At 42.4% G+C, this 16,028-nt stretch overlaps 1 protein-coding gene across 2 annotated transcripts in view; it reads left to right on the forward strand.

The window, feature by feature from the left end:
- Positions 1–16,028, forward strand: part of LOC309584625 (transcription factor RFX3-like) — a gene marked incomplete at both ends in the record, with an annotated part of 143,194 nt that overhangs the window by 102,765 nt on the left and 24,401 nt on the right. For both annotated transcript variants that reach the window (XM_082300757.1, XM_082300756.1), the window contains 3 exons: positions 959–1,071; positions 1,874–1,989; positions 2,473–2,627. In XM_082300757.1, the coding sequence (XP_082156883.1) occupies positions 959–1,071; positions 1,874–1,989; positions 2,473–2,627 (384 nt within the window). The remainder of the gene's footprint in view (positions 1–958; positions 1,072–1,873; positions 1,990–2,472; positions 2,628–16,028) is intronic.

Here is a 16,028-nt window from a genome sequence, read left to right on the forward strand (position 1 = left end):
CAGAGCAGGAAGGCTTTGCAGAGGGATAAGACAGGCTGGATCGATTGGTCGAGGCCAGTGGTATGAGGTTCAACAAGGTGAAGTGTTGGGTCCTGCATTTGGGTCACAACAACCCCATGCAATGTTACAGGCTGGGGGAAGAGTGGCTGGAAAGTGTCAGAAAAGGATCCAGGGGTGCTGGTCAACAGCTGGCTGAACTTTAGATGGCAGTGTGTCTGGGTGGCGAAGAAGGGCAATGGCATCCTGGCTTTTATGGTTGCTTATGTAAAAATGCTTATTAAATATGTTGTTGCAGTAATTGTACACTTTGTTTTGAATTCATATATTGGGATTTTGAAGCACCACATCTTTTGGCATAACCTTGCTGTGTACCAAAATCATTGGGAAACTTAGGCTATAGTTAGCAGGTTTTTGAATTTTCCCTTCCACTGTTCCCATAGTTGACAGTGCATTTTTCCCCCCATACCAGTATATCTGTTGGAAACACTTATGAGAAATAGTAAAAGCACGTTTGCTACAGTTGAAAGGCTTTTAAATTTCAAGTAAATATATGCTGCTGAGTCTACTAAACCCTAACATTCATGTCAATTCAAAAACTCTTTGGTTGATCAAAATAAAAACTATTACATTATATTGATCTCTTATATACTGACATGAATATTCTGAAAATGAGTCTTATCTTTTTTCTAATATACAGATACAATATGTATGTGCAATCATTTTTATCTGCTACCTATCAAGAATAATTTAACATCTCCTTTTGTTTTAAAAATAGCTAGCTGGTTTGTTCACAACTTTATTGCAACTTTAAAATAGATTTAGTATGAAAGACATTCCTCTTTGGGCATTATGACCTTCTAGACTTTATTTCTTTACATCATCCTTAAATGTTTTCTAATCAAACTGTAATTGGCATCATTTGCAATAGCTTTTTTCTGTTATGTTGTCATGGAAACAGATGCATCTCGAGTACTTCCAGAGTTTGGAGAAGTTGAAATATCTTCTCTGCCAGATGGTACTACCCTTGAGGACATAAAATCATTGCAAAGTCTTTATCGAGAACACTGTGAGGTAAGAAAAGTGTCTTTTCACAGAAATCATTCTTTGAAAATTCATGTTTTCTAGTAAGAATCAGTACAACAGGGTGACTGACACAAAACAGATTGCAGCCAGCCTACTTGTACCTTATGTGATCCTCAAATATTTTGCTTATTCAGAAAGGATATTTGCAAAAAAACCCCTGAAATTTCTCTCTTAACAGGGAAAAAAAATAACATGTAATAGAATACCGATACTGGAATGTAATCATGTGTAGGTTTTGAGAATTTTAGATAAAACAAACTTTAGATAATATATATACAGAATTTTGCTTTTTTTTATATGAGTTGAAATCAGATTAAATTATTATTTCTAATGTTTATGTTAAAAACAAACTTTTTTTTTCAAGTTTTAAAGAAGCAGGTTGCTTAAGAACTTAAGGCTGCATGTTATATTGAATAACGTGTTTTAAAATTATTGTTGAAGGTGCTTTAAAGCATGTAACGAAGTAACAAAATTAATGAAATAGGTTTCCTTTGTGTTTGCAATAGTGTTAAAAGTTCCGTTTAAGTGAATTCACCTGAGATATGTGCTTAGGCTCTTTTCTGGAGGGTTGATCTTAGTCACTTGGCCTGATCTAAGTCTGCAGTTACACTAGTCCAGACAGTTGGAAAATTTTTTGCTAAAAAGTTATTAAAAAGGATATTATATGTTTATTTATAAGCATACCTTTTAATATTTTTTTCTGCAAAATGACCAGGGGCAGCGATACCCCTGGAAAGAATTGGGGGGAATCACTTAGAAGACTATCTGCACTGATTTTATATTTCTTTAGGCAATAGTGGATGTTATTGTGAATCTTCAGTTTAGCCTGATAGAAAAATTGTGGCAAACTTTCTGGCGCTATTCTCCCTCTGCTCCAGCTGATGACACAGCTATTATTGAACTGAGGTCAGTAAATGTCTCTTTGCTTACTGTTCCCCATCATGATACAACAGCAGGAGTCAAATCAAAGAAAGACTTAGTTTTACATATAGGCTAAGAACCTTTTCTGATATCAGTAGTTTTTCAGGTTAAATTGGTGTTGTCTGCTATTTGGTATATAGGGTGTTGGTATATGTCAAACTGCAGCCTTGAAATGATTGTATACATCTTCTATTTTTTCCTTTGGATTACTAAATTCAAAGTATCTTTTCCCAATGTATTGTCTGGTCTGTTTAAATTGCAAGGACCATTTTTATCATACCTCTGCATTATTTATGGTCTGGAGCTGAACTTTGGAGGCTATTTTTTCCCCCAGTTTCATATGGCGAAGTTAGAGTTTCAATTGGATGTAACAGAGACATCTATAAAGTTTTCATTAAATAATCTATTTCAAAATCCATTGTACTTTTCTTATCTGTATGTAAATGCATTTCCATTTATTCACAACAGCAATCTGAGTGAAATAGAAAGTCGACTTCCAAAAGGAAAACTAATTACTCTGTGCAAAAATGAGTCTATTCTGAAATGGATGGGTAACTGTGACCATGTGATGTACCAGGCTTTGGTGGAGATTCTCATTCCTGATGTCCTTAGACCTATTCCTAGTAAGTTAAACACAGATAACATTTCATAACACTGTCTTTTGTTTTGTTTTATGTGGTGAGATTTTTGTGCCTCATGTGAAACTTTTGGGAATGATTTTGAAGGATGTAAACGTAGTGTCTGTGTCATCTTTCCTTAATTCTGTTGAGTAGAAAGGTGTACTGGAGTTGATGTAAGCATTGTACTTAAAGAAAAGCAGAGTGGATGCTTCGTTGCATTTAGGAAAGCCTCTAGAATTTTTAAGAATATATTTTCTTATGAATTATGCCTTTTTTAACTGCAAATTCTAAGTTTTTATTAAAGTTAAAAATGGCTTTCTTTATATACTAGCTCTAGTCTGACAGCTGTGAATGCACTATGGCCCTGAGCCTGAGTCCAGTAATGTCAAGACAGTCTTTCTGTTGACCTCAGTAGGCTTTAGTTTAAGTTTTTTATATATAAGTTCTAGTTGTTAATAAAAGTAAAATGTATATGCTTTGTCATTTCATTTTTGGATAATTAAACATTAATGTATTATCAGTGGCTGCTAAAACCTTATCAGTTTTGATACCTATTAAACCAACACTATCAAACATCTTAAGTCTTGTTTATTGTTCCAATCTATATTTTCTATTTCCAGTATGAAGGACTCATCAATTGATTCTAATATTATGGCCAACTGACCATTATCAGTAATAGAGCATTCTTTTCAAAGCTGATTTTATAGCATCCATCATTGCTCAAGCATGGTATTTTTTTATGGCTGCTTTTGGTAGTAAACGATTTTTAATTTTTTTTCCAGGAAGGATAAATTCTTTTTAAAAACATCTATTGCATGTTTTGTATGTTGTGTTAAATCTTGAAAAGTAATTATAATTACATATATTAATATAAAATATAATATATAATATTAAAAGAAATTATAAAATAAATATTAGGAACCAACAGGGAGACACCTGTAAAATGCCACAAAGGAATTAGGTTGTGTTCCTCTAAAAAGGTGACAAGGTCAATAGGCCCACTAAAGTGCCTCTATAGCAATGCATGCAGCATGAGTAACAAACAGGAAAAGATGGAAGCCTCTGTGCACCTGGAAAGCTATGATTTAATACCATCACTGAAACTTAGTGGGACAAATCACACAACTGAAACTCTGCAATCAATGGCTATAAACCATTCAGAAAGCACAGGCAAGGAAGAAGGGGTGGAGGGGCTGCCCTCTAAAAAAATGGATTGACTGAAGAGAGTTGTCTTTGAAGACAAGTGCTGAATGGGTTGAGACCTTATGGGTAAAAATAAGGGAAAAGCCAACAAAGGAAACCTCGTGGTTGGTGTTTACTACAGGCTGCCTGATCAAGGTGAGCCTGTTGATGGTGTTCTTACTTCAGCTACAGGAAGCATCACACTCGCAGGCTCTGATCCTCCTGGGGGACCACCTTGACACCAGCAATCTCTCTTCCCACATCTTTCAAGACCCTGAATTTCAAGTCAGGGGCTGGGAGAAAGAAGTCACTCCCATCATGGGAGAAGATCAGGTTTGTGACCACCTGAGGAACCTGAGCATACACCAGTCCATGGGATGACAGGAGGAGCTGGAAGCCATTGTGCAGCAGGAAAACTATGACATAGTTGCTGTCACAGAAACATGGTGGGATGACTCACATGACTGGAGTGCTGCAATGGATGGCTATAAACTCTTTAGAAGGGACAGGTGAGGAGAGAGAGGTGGCAGGGTAGCCCTGTATGTTAGGGACTGTCTCAATTGTCTGGAGCTTAATGATGGTGTCTATAGGATTGAGTGTTTACTCAAGAATCAGGGAGAAGGCCAAGACAGATTTGGCAGGAGTCTGTTATAGCCCACCCAACCAGGATGAAGAGGCAGACAAAATATTCTATAACCAGCTGGGAGAAGTCTTATTAATCACTAGCCCTTGTTCTTGTGGGAGACTTCAACTTATCAGATGTCTGCTGAAAATACAACACAGCAGAGAGGAAACAGTCTAGGAGGTTCCTGGAGTGTGTACAAGAGATCTTCCTGACACAGCTGGTAAGCGAGCCAACTCAGGAAGGTGCCCTACTGGGCCTGTTGTATGTGAACAGTAATGGACTTCTGGGTGATGTCTTAGGCAAAGCAATCATGTAATGACAGTTTTTGATTCTTGGACAAGTAAGGAGAGGTGACAACAGAACTGCTAGCTTGGACTTCCAGAGGGCAGACTGGCCTGTTTAGGAGACTGGTTGAGAGAGTCCTTTGGGAGGCAGTCCTGAAGGGCTAAGGAGTCCAGGAAGGCTGGACATTCTTCAAGAAGGAAATCCTAAAGGCACAGGAGCAGACTGTCCCCACGTGTTGAAAGACGAGCCGGCAGGGATGACTGGCTTGGCTGAACAGAGAGCTTTGGCTGGAACTTGGGGGGAAAAAAAAGGAGAGTTTATGACCTTAGGAAGGAGGGACAGGCAACTCAGGAGGACTACAAAGATGTCGGGAGTTTATGCAGGGAAAATATGAGCCAGCGATGTGCCCAGGTGACCAAGAAGGCCAAAGACATCCTAGCTTGAGTCAGAAATAGTGGGACCAGAAGGACATGGGAAGTGATTGTCCCCCTGTATTTGGCACTGGTGAGGCTGCACCTCATATTGTGTATACTTCTGGGCCCCTCACTTCAAGGAAGATATTGAGGTGCTGGAGCATATCCAAAAACAGGCAACGAAGCTGGTAAAGGGTCTGAAGCACAAGTCTTATGAGGAGCATCTGAGGGAGCTGGAGTGTGGGGAAAAGGAGGCTCAGGGGAGACCTTATGTCTCTTTACAACTACCTGAAAGGAGCTTGCAGCAAGGTGGGGGTCTCTACTCCCTAGTAACAAGTGATAGGACAAAGGGAAATGGCCTCATGTTGCACCAGGAGAGGTTTAGAGTGAATATTAGGAAAAATTTCTTCAATGAAAGGGTTGTCAAGCCTTAGAGTCACCATCCCTGGAGGTATTTAAAAGACATGTAGCTGTGGCACTTAGGGACATGGTTCAGTAGTAGACTTGGCAGTGTTAGGTTAATAGCTGGACTCAATGATCTTAGAGGTCTTTTGCAACCTAAATAGTTCTATGATCCTGTGACCGAACAAGTTGCATGCCAGGTTCCTGAAGGAACTGATGTAGTTCACAAGCCATTCTCCATTACATTTAAGAAGTCATGGCAGTCAGACTGCATTACCAGTGACTGGAAAAAAGGAAACATTGCACCCATTTTTAAAAAGTGTAAAAATGAGGATTCTGGGAACTACCAACCAGTTGGCCTCACCAGTTACCTGTAAGATCATGGAGCATGTAAAGGAAACTTCCCAGTCTGACCATTTAGGAGACTCTCTGGCAGTCACACTCCAAACACCAGAGACTTTAACTGCTGGGACCAAAGCCCCTTCGCAGTGGCGGCTCCAGTGAGCCAAAGGGAGCCGCTGCACACCCCACTCATACACAGTCAGACCAGGTTTCCTTACCGGTTTGACCCCAGGTTTCCCATAGCAGAGTCTCAGATGTCTCATTCCATAAAGCAATTTATTCACTGCCCAGCAACACAGAAACAGCCTGAGCTGGTGCCTCTGAGGAGTCTCGTGAATGGTCAGACTGGGTAGTTTTCTTAACAGAGCAGATTCTCCTGGAAGCTACATTGATGACAGGGGGGACATTAGACACAGCTGACATGGCTTCACCAAGGACAAATCGTGTCTGATTAATCTAGTGGCCTTGTATGATGGAGTGACTGCATCAGTGGAAAATGGGAGAGCTACAGATGTCATCTACTTGGACTTCTGTAAGGCCTTTGATACAGTCCCCCAAAATATTCTGACCACTGTTAGATGGTGTTGTGGTTTAACCCCAGCTGGCAAATAAGTACCACACAGATGCTCCCTCCCCCACTAGTTGCATGGGGAATCAGAAAAAAAAGTAAAACTTGTGGGTTAAGAACAGTTTAAAAATTGAAACAAATTAAAATATAATAATACTAATATTGTTAATGATTATAATAACAATAATAATAATTGCAATGAAAAGGAGAGAGAGAGAGAGAGAAATAAAACCCAAGAAATACAAGCGATGCACAATACAATTGCTCTCCACCCACTGACTGATGCCCAGCCTGTCCCTGAGCAGCGATTGATCACTTCCAGCTAACTCCCTCCAGTTTATATCCTGGGCATGACATTCTATGGTGTGGAATATCCATTTGGCCAGTTCAGGTCTCCTGTCCCAGTGTACTAGTTTGAAAACAAACTAGTGGGAGACACCAAGTCAGAATAACAATTTAATAGGGAAATAAAAGGAGGGGGAAAGAAAAAAAACAATAAAAGTGGATAACACTGGGTTAAACTGACAGAGTTAGGATACAACCTGGCACCCTGTTAGTCAGGGTGGTGGCTGCAGTCCTCCCGAAGTGGTGATCCTGTAGAAAAAGAAGGGTCTGCTCCTCCTCAGAAGGTCCAGTGGTGGCTGTGTAGCCCCTGTCCTCTGGAAACCCAGTGGAAAGGCCTTATCTCTGGTGTTCAGCCTCAGATTATATCCACGATGGGATGCTTGGTTCCTCCCTCTGGGTGGAGCATCTCACAATGGGGTAATGAGTCATGAGGCCAAGTGTTGATTAGGCTCATTAACAGAAGATAGTCCAGAGGGAGTTATCTATGAGTCATGTGGCAGGACAATGATGGGCCATTAACAGCAAGATAGTCTGGGGGGAGGAGGCAAGGAAACACTGCCCCACCTGATTTCAACAGCTGACGGGGATGGTAATAGAATACACCGCAACCCAGGACACCCAGTCATGCTCCCTCCCAGCTTTTTGTGCACCTCACTGGCAGAGCATGAGATACTGAAAAGTCCTTGACTTAGGGTAAGCTCTACTTGGGAAAAACCAAAACATCCATGTGTTATCAACATTACTACAGAATCATGGAATCATTTAGGTTGGAAAAGACCTCTAAGATAGAGTCCAACCTTTAACCAATCACCACCTTGTCAACTAGACCATAGCACTAAGTGTCACATCCAGTTTTTTCTTGAAAACCTCCAGGGATGGTGACTCCATCACCTCCCTGGGCAGTCCATTCCAATGTTTAACAACCTTTTCCATGAAGAAATTCCTCCTGATGTCCAGCCTGAACCTCCCCTGGCGCAGCTTGAGGCTATGTCCTCTCATCCTGTCGCTAGTTGCCTGGGAGAAGAGGCCAACCTCCACCTCACCACAACCTCTGTTCAGGTAGTTGTAGAGAATGATAAGATCACCCCCTGAGCCTCCTTTTCTCCAGGCTAAACAACCCCAGCTCCCTCAGTCACTCCCCATATGACTTACTCTCTAGACCCTTCACCAGCTTCCTTGTCCTTCTATGGACTTGCTCCAGACCTTCAATGTCCTTCCTTTAGTGAGTGGTCCAGAACTGGACACGGCACTCGAGGTGTGGCCTCACCAGTGCCCAGTAGAGAGGGACAATTACTTCTCTGGTCCTTCTGGCCACACTATTTCTGATACATGGCCTTCTTGGCCATCTGGGCACACTGATGGTTCATGTTCAGCTGGCTATCGACCAAAACCTCCAGGTCATTTTCCACTGGGCAGCTTTCCACCTGCTTTTCCCCAAGCCTGTAGCATTGCATGGGGTTATTGCGACCCAAGTGCACGACTTGGCACTCGGCCTTGTTGAACCTCATACAATTCACCTCAGTCCATCAATTCAGCCTGTCCAGACCCCTCTCTGTAGGGGTGATCTGCTCCAAAACATTCCACCCTTGGCTAGATCCCATCAAGTCCCATAGACTTGTGTATGTCTAACTGATGTAGCAAGTAGTGATATATTTGCTAGGTGGAAGGAGTCCCACAACTGGAGTGCTGGGATGGAGGGCTACAGGCTGTTTAGGAGGGATAGGCAGGGCAGGTAAGATGGAGATGTGGCACTATATGTAAGGAAGAGGTTTGATTGTACAGCCCTTACAGTTGGCAATGATGTGGTAGAGAGCCTCTGAGTGAGGCTTAAGGGGATGGAAAACAAAGGAGATATTATAGTGGGTGTTTATTACTGATCACCCAGCCAGGATGTAAGCAGTGATGAGTTATTCTGTAAGCAATTAGGAGAAATTGCTGGATCAGTAGCCCTTGTCCTTATGAGAGATTCCAACTTCCCAGACATCAAGTGGGAATATCATCCTGCTGACACAAGCAGGCCTTGGGAAGTCTTGAAGCTTGTGGGAGGTAATTTCTTGTCACAAGTACTCTGTGAGCCAACTAGGAAAGATGCCCTCCTAGACCTGTTGTTTGTGACTAGAGAAGGACTCTTGGGAGATGTGATGGTTGGTGGCTGTCTTGGCCACAGTGATCAACAGCTGGGCTCAATGATCTTAATGATTCTATGATCATGGAACGTTTGAGTTTAAAATTTTAAGTGTAGTGAGAAAAAAACATCAGCAGAGTTGCTACACTGGACTTTAAGGAAGCAAACTAAGCTATTGAGGGAGATACTTAGCAGAGTACCTTCAGAATCTGCTTTGAGGGCTTAGGGGCCCACGAGTTCTGGTCAGTTTTAAAAGGTATTTAAAAGACACATAGATGTGGTGCTTATGGACATGGTCATTTGCTTTCTTCTAGTCCTCATTAACTTTCCCTGATCGCCATGACCTTTCAAAGATAATTGAGAGTGGCCTTACAGTGAAATTAGCCAGCTCCCTCAGCACTCATGGGTGCATCTGATCAGGTCCGTGTACTTATGCATCTCCAATGTTTTAAATGTTTCCCTAACTGGGTCATCCTCTATTGAGGAGAATTCTTCCTTGCTGCAGACTTTTCCTCTGGTCTCAGAGGCTTTGGATTCCTGAAGGTAGTCCTTATCAGTAAAGACTCAAGTGTAGAAGGCATCCAGTACCCCAGCCTTTGTCATTAGGTTCCCTGCCCCCATTTGGCACCAGGCCCACATTTTCTCTGGTCTTCATTTCTTCTGCTGATGTACCTGTAGAAACCCTTAATGTTGCTCTTCAGTTTCAACTCCAGGTGGGCTTTGGTTTTCCTAACCCCATCTCTGCACACTTGGACAGTGTCTCTGCATTCCTTCTGGGTCACTTGCTCCTTTTTGCAGCTCCTGTGTGCTTCCTTTTCATGTTTTAGTCATGAGCTCCTTGTTCATCCACACAGACCTGTCACCTTTGCTTGATTTCCTGCTCATTGTGATGGACCATTCTTGAGCTTGGAGGAGGTGATCCTTGAATATCAAACAGGTCTCCTAGATCCAGTCTGCTCTCCAGGACTGTCTCCCATAGGATTCTTCCAAGCAGGTCTCTGCACAGGCCAAAGTCTGTTCTCCTGAAATTTGGAGTTGTTATCCTGCTATTTGCCTTTTTCTATCCTCTCAGTATACTCAACTCCACCATCTCATGGTCAATGCAGCTCAGACTCCACCCAAGCTTTATATCACCAACAGTTTGTAAGAATTGTAAGAAAAGTTTCCTTGTTTCTAAGAATTGGCTCCAGCAGTGTCTCCTTTTCAGCCCTGTTTTGCCAATTACAAGCTCTCTCTTTTCCATAACACCCTGCTTGCCAACTCATTCCAGTATTCCTTCACTTGATTGTAGGTCGTCATCTCCCTCCCGTTATTTCTAGTTTAAAATTTTCCTCACCAGGTTGTCCAGCCTGTTGGTAAAGATGGTTTTGCCCCACTTGGTCAGGTGTATCCCATCTCTCTCTAACAGTCTTCAATCTTTAAAAAAGGGTCCCTATGGTCATAAAATACAAATACCGACTATCATTGCCAGCTGGGCAACCAACTGTTGACCCACAGGATACTTCCATTCCCCCTCAAGATCTTGCTTTTCACTGGAAAGGCCAATGAGAAAACTACCTGGGCCCCCATACCCTTGACCATTGCCCCATGATGCATGTAGTCACACTTGATATGCTCCAGGTCTCCTCTGGCAGTATTGGTGCCCATGTGAAGATTTGCAAGGAGTAATAATCTGAGGGTCAGACAAACCTTGTCAGTATCACCACAGCATCCTAGATCCAACCCCCAGCAAGCAGTAAATCTTCCAACACAGCAGGTCAGGTTGGCAGATGTGGGCCCCAATCCCCTGTAGCATGGAGTCTCCCACTATTATCAGTTGTCACTTCCTTGTGGTGCTGCTCCATGGCTCAGGCTTAACTAGCTCTTAGACGGAGTTCCCAGACCCTCATCTGCTGTGAGGGTACTGCATCTGTTCTTTGCTGGAGATATGCAGGTGAAGCAGGAGCCTTCTTTATGTTTCCAGAAGTCACAGGCTTCCAGCCTTTGCCATTTCCTAATCCAATTAGCACAGACCACCTGATCCTCCTTCAATACAGCTGAGACTTCAGGCTGCAGGGTCTTGAAAACGATCCAGTAGATCTCTTTCTCACCTTCTCTGATACTGCACAGTCTGCTGACCTCTTCCTGCACTTCTTTGGCAACACAGGTCCTGTTCCACTGCACACCTTCTGCAGGCAAGAAAACTGTCTCACTCTGCCCCAGCCTCAGCAAGAGACCCCAAGCACTTGTTGTACTCTGAGAGCTGCATCTTCCCTCAGGAGTCCGATCTGAATTGAGGCCTCCGATGTTATAGGGATAGTTCCTTCAATGGCTGGAGGTGGTACCCTGTGACACATTAACACCATTGCTGAGGACGTGAATGCTGTTCTCTCTTCTGACACAAGTACTGCATCTTTTGTCTGCCTCTGTTAGCTATGCTGTAAGAAGCAACTCAGGAAAATATTTGCAAGTACTGCTTTGTAGAAATACCCCATCATAGGCAGGTTTCTTTTTTTCTGGATAATCAGAAAGGTACCAACAGCAGCTAGCAAAAAAAAAAAAAAGGGGGGGGAAAATGTGTTTAATTTAGTAAGGATGCAAACTGATAATTCTATTTTTGAGTTTCATCTTTTTTTCTTTTCCTGATTTTCAGTATTTGGGGAAACCTACTCTTTCACATAACTTCCTAATAAATATTACCATAAAAGAAATTAATAGTGAAGAAAACTTTTTGAAAAGCAAGCTCTAAGTAAAATTTGGTCAGTTGAAATTTTTGTGAAAACATTTCAGTGCCTACAAAATGAATGAAAAACTACTGTGTGGGAAAAAGCCAAATTTCTTTGTTTAAAAAGAAGCCAAACACTTTATACTTCAGTCAGGATTAAAATTTGTTATTATCTAATGATTCTAGCAAAAGACCAGAGCCACTGTGTATTAATGGCAATAGATCCTTTCCCCTGAGAATGGCCTTTTTATCTCTTCACATGTGACAGGATAGACAGCACCAAACTTGTTTGGGAGTTCCTCTTCCAGGCAGAGAAGTTATGTTCAAGATATTTTTCATGTTGTATTTGTCAATTTCAGCAATTACAAATACCAGAAAGACTGCAAAATCTTATTTGTGTAGAAGAAATATTTCAGATGAAAAACCCAAGCTTTTTGAAGGCTTATTCAAAAATATACGTTTTCCTTTTAACCTTTTTTGCTGTATCGTTTGATGTGTGTTTAGTAACACTGCAAACTATCTGAATGAGCTTTTTTTTTATTCTGTAGGTAATAAATTAACATGAGCTAATGCTTTGTTAATTAGCAAGTGCATTGTAGTGGTTTGGTCCAAAATACTCATTACTGTTTATCTTCTGTGAGATAAGAATTAGGAGAAATGCAAAGCAGGCACCAAACTTGAAAGAATATAAAGTTTATTAACAGACCTAAAAGAGGGAAGAAAAAAAAATTATACCACCTTCAGAACTCTCCTCCTCCCCCCACCTTCCTCCCTTCTCCCACTGACAATGTAAAAAGACAACCCTTAAGATGTTCAGTCTGTTTACCACTTCCATAATAACCTTGTTTAGTCCATTTAGAAAGAGAAGTCTCTTCTTGCTCATGCTATGAAAACATTATCACAACGAGACAGCCGCCCACTTCCAAATATCGTTCAGTCCATTTAGGAAGAGGAGTCTCTCTGCCTGCGTGTGAGTCCTTTCCCCCAACTTGCAGCTTTTCCCGCAACTGCTTTCGAGGGTCCACTCTTGAAGTTTCTTGGGGTACAATTTTAAGGTTGAGCCGTTCAGAAACAAAAACAGAGGCCCTTCTCCTTCCCTGGGAGCAAAGGGTCTTCATCATCTTCATCGTTAAGACTATCTCTGGGAGCATCTCTAGGTACTGAGGTTTTCTCCTTTCCCGTTTGGAGCAAAAGTCCTCATCTGGTTCATCTCTCCTTGTTCAAACTTCTCACGAAATTACAGCTGCGTCAGCATCTGCCTACCTCGGCGCAGGTGCTTTTGCTTACGAGTTGAACACTCCACCCCCCATATCTTCATGAAATTACAACAGGATACTCTGATATATCATAGCTTCACAACAGAATTTCAGCTTTAAGCATCTCCTCTCTCTCTTCCCTCAGGTTTTCAGCTCTTCACAGCAGTAAAAGGGTTAATCTCACCTCGGCCTTGCAGCTTTGCAGCTGGAATGTTGAATTTTTCTTATCGCAGTGGAGAGGGGGGAGAGCCGAGCCGCTCCGGCTGCCCACGGCAAGGCAGTGGGGGGGGGTTCCATGGCTGGAACAGGTCCATGGCTCCAGGATGGCCATGGCCCGGCCCGGCCTGGCCCAAGCAGGGCCTGGCCGGGCCCGCTGGCCCCCACACGGGGCCTGCAGCCACCTGTGCCAGCGCCGGAAACGAGAGAGAGCTTGGAGGGGGAGTTTGCCTATTCTTAAATGTGGATCACAGAGGTGTTCACAACTTTAAGTGGCTTAGAGAATTGTCCATATTCAAACTGGCCAGCTGATAGGTTCTATCAGTTCCCAGAGGAAACTGTAAGCACCCCTTAGCAAGGACATCCCTTCCGGGACTATGCTTGCTAACCTATGACAATGTTAATGTAGAAACATATGTGGGTTAAATGATCGACAGTGAAAAAGAGTGTTTGTTCTTTGTCTGGAAACCTCAAGAAAGAAAAAAGAAAAAGCCCATTCTGTAGAGCTAATTCAGAAGTTTTATAAGTCCAAATTAAATTTCAGATGAGCATCCACATTTGGGGACAGTAACATAAACCAGTTATCACTACAAATTTGAAGAAAATAATGCTGTGAAAAATAAAATATTTCCTTTTTTTTAAGCAAATTGGCTAACTTTGCTAGCAGAAGTTCTTAATTACAGGATTCATCGATTACTCAAGCTGAAAAAGGGCATTTCTCATATTAGGTGACTTCCACGAGAAATTAATTCTTACTCTACCAAACGTGCTGTTTTGCCTCATAAACAAAATCCAGTCTTGCACTGTTTCTTCTTAGATGTAGTAAAAAATAAATCACTTATAGATAGTAATATTTCCCTTTTCTGTTTTTTTTTCTTCTTTGTTACTGTAGCAGCATTCATTCTCCACCAAGTTTTCACACCAGTATGAGCAATCCTACCTTCTGTTCATTTAATACATTCTTATATATTCCTTATTGATACAGTTGTTGAACATTTCACATTGCATTTTGTTCTTCAGAACTAAAATAAAAAGCATGTTGGCAATGGTTCAGGGTACTTCAAGCTTACTTGAGGAAACTGAAGTATTGCAATAATTGCTGTTTCCTGTGGGGTTTTGCTCTTTAAAAGCAAAAGCACTTAGGCAAAAATTGATGGCAGAAAATTCATGATGGAAGTTTTCAGGAGATAAGAAACAGTTGTTACAATCACTAATGTACCTGTAGGAATGCCAAAAAGAATTTTCACTGCTGATCATAAGTTTTTTGAAGGGGTCTTAGGTGAAGTGGTCAGTTCTGTTTGTTAAATCAGAAACTAAATAATTGTTACATAATATAGAATGAAAGAATAATTCAGGTTGGAAGGGACCTCAGGAGGTCTCTAGTCCAACCTCCTGCTCAAAGCATGGTTAATGCTGAATTCAGACTTGTTTGTTCAGGGCTTTACCCTGTCAGGTCTTGAAAACATCTAAGGATGGAAACTACACAAAGCTCTCTGGGTGACCAGTTGCATTGCTTAACTGTCTTCCTGGGTTGCTTTTGCTCTGCTTTGTTGTCCCTCTAGCAGATAGGGACAGCTCTGCCGTTCAAGTCCCTCATGAAAACTGGAGCCTGTGAACATGAAGCTTATTCCAGTTACCTGAAGGAGACCTGTATTGGCTTTACATGGCAAGCTTTTGGTAGAGGTGGGGGGTGCACAGATGACTTCTATGAGAAGATACCAGAAGCTGTCCCCATGTCAGAAAGGGACGGACACTTTCAGCTGGCTTCAAGATGGACCTGCCGCTGGCCAAAGTCTGAACCAATCAGAGACATTAGTAGCATCTCTGTGGTAAAATATTTTTTAAAAGAGTAAAAAATGCTTCACAACAGATGCCAGGAGAGAGGAGTGAGAATATATGAGAAACAACTCTGCAGACACGAAGGTCAGTGAAGGAGGGGAGAATGTGCTCCACTTGCTGGAGCAGAGATTTCTCTGTAGCCCATGGGGAAGACCATGGTGAAGCATTGTCACCCTGCAGCCCATGGAGGATCCCACATGAGAGCAGGTGGATGTACCCCGAAGGAAGCTGCAGCCCATGGAGAGCCCATGCTAGAGCAGGGTCCTGTCAGGAATGGTGGTCCCGTGGGGAGGAGCCCATGCTAGAGCAGGTTTTCTGCTGGAACCTGTGACCTTGTGAGGAAACTAATGCTGGAACAGTCTGTTTTTGTAGGACTTCACCCTATGGAAAAGACCTATGCTGGAGCAGTTTGTGAATAACTGCAGCCTATGGGAAGGATCCATGTTCAAGAAGGTCGTAAAGGACTGTCTTCCATGGATGAGACCCCATACTGGAGCAGGAGAAGAGTGTGAGGAGGAAGGAGAGGCAGAGTGTTATGAACTGACTGCAACCCCCATTTCTTGTTGCCCTGTGCCACTTGGGGGGAGGAGGTAGAAGAGTTGGGAGTGTTGGTGATTGAGGCACGGACCCAGACCAGCAGGGAATCTGAATTGTTTATTCAAAGAAATGAGCTGATTTTATACACTTTTCCAAGGCACAGTATTTCCTTATATGGTAATTCTCACTGCGTGACCTATCCCGTGTTGCCACATCAGCAACACACTTTCCAAATGTCCTTCTATGGGATGATCACTCGCTGTTCACTCATCTGTCAGCTCCCGGAAGGCTCCTCTCCATAGGGGTCTGCTGTGTGACACTTCCTCCCCCCAGGGTCTGGTGGAGACAAGCTTCTCTGTGCCGCCATGTGCTCCTTTGTGCTGCCATGTGCTTCTGCAGGCACATCCTACAGCCTGCAGCTCAATTCTATCTTATCTCTCTCTACATGGGAGTTAAGTTGTTCCTAGAAAGAAGCGAGGGTTGGAGGAAGTTTTTTTTAGATTTGTTCTTATATCTCACTATACAACTCTGATTGGCAATAAATTCAATTAATTTCCCCAAGTTG

This window comes from Coloeus monedula, assembly GCF_965178545.1.
Source record: "Coloeus monedula genome assembly, chromosome: W".
Lineage (NCBI taxonomy): Eukaryota > Metazoa > Chordata > Aves > Passeriformes > Corvidae > Coloeus > Coloeus monedula.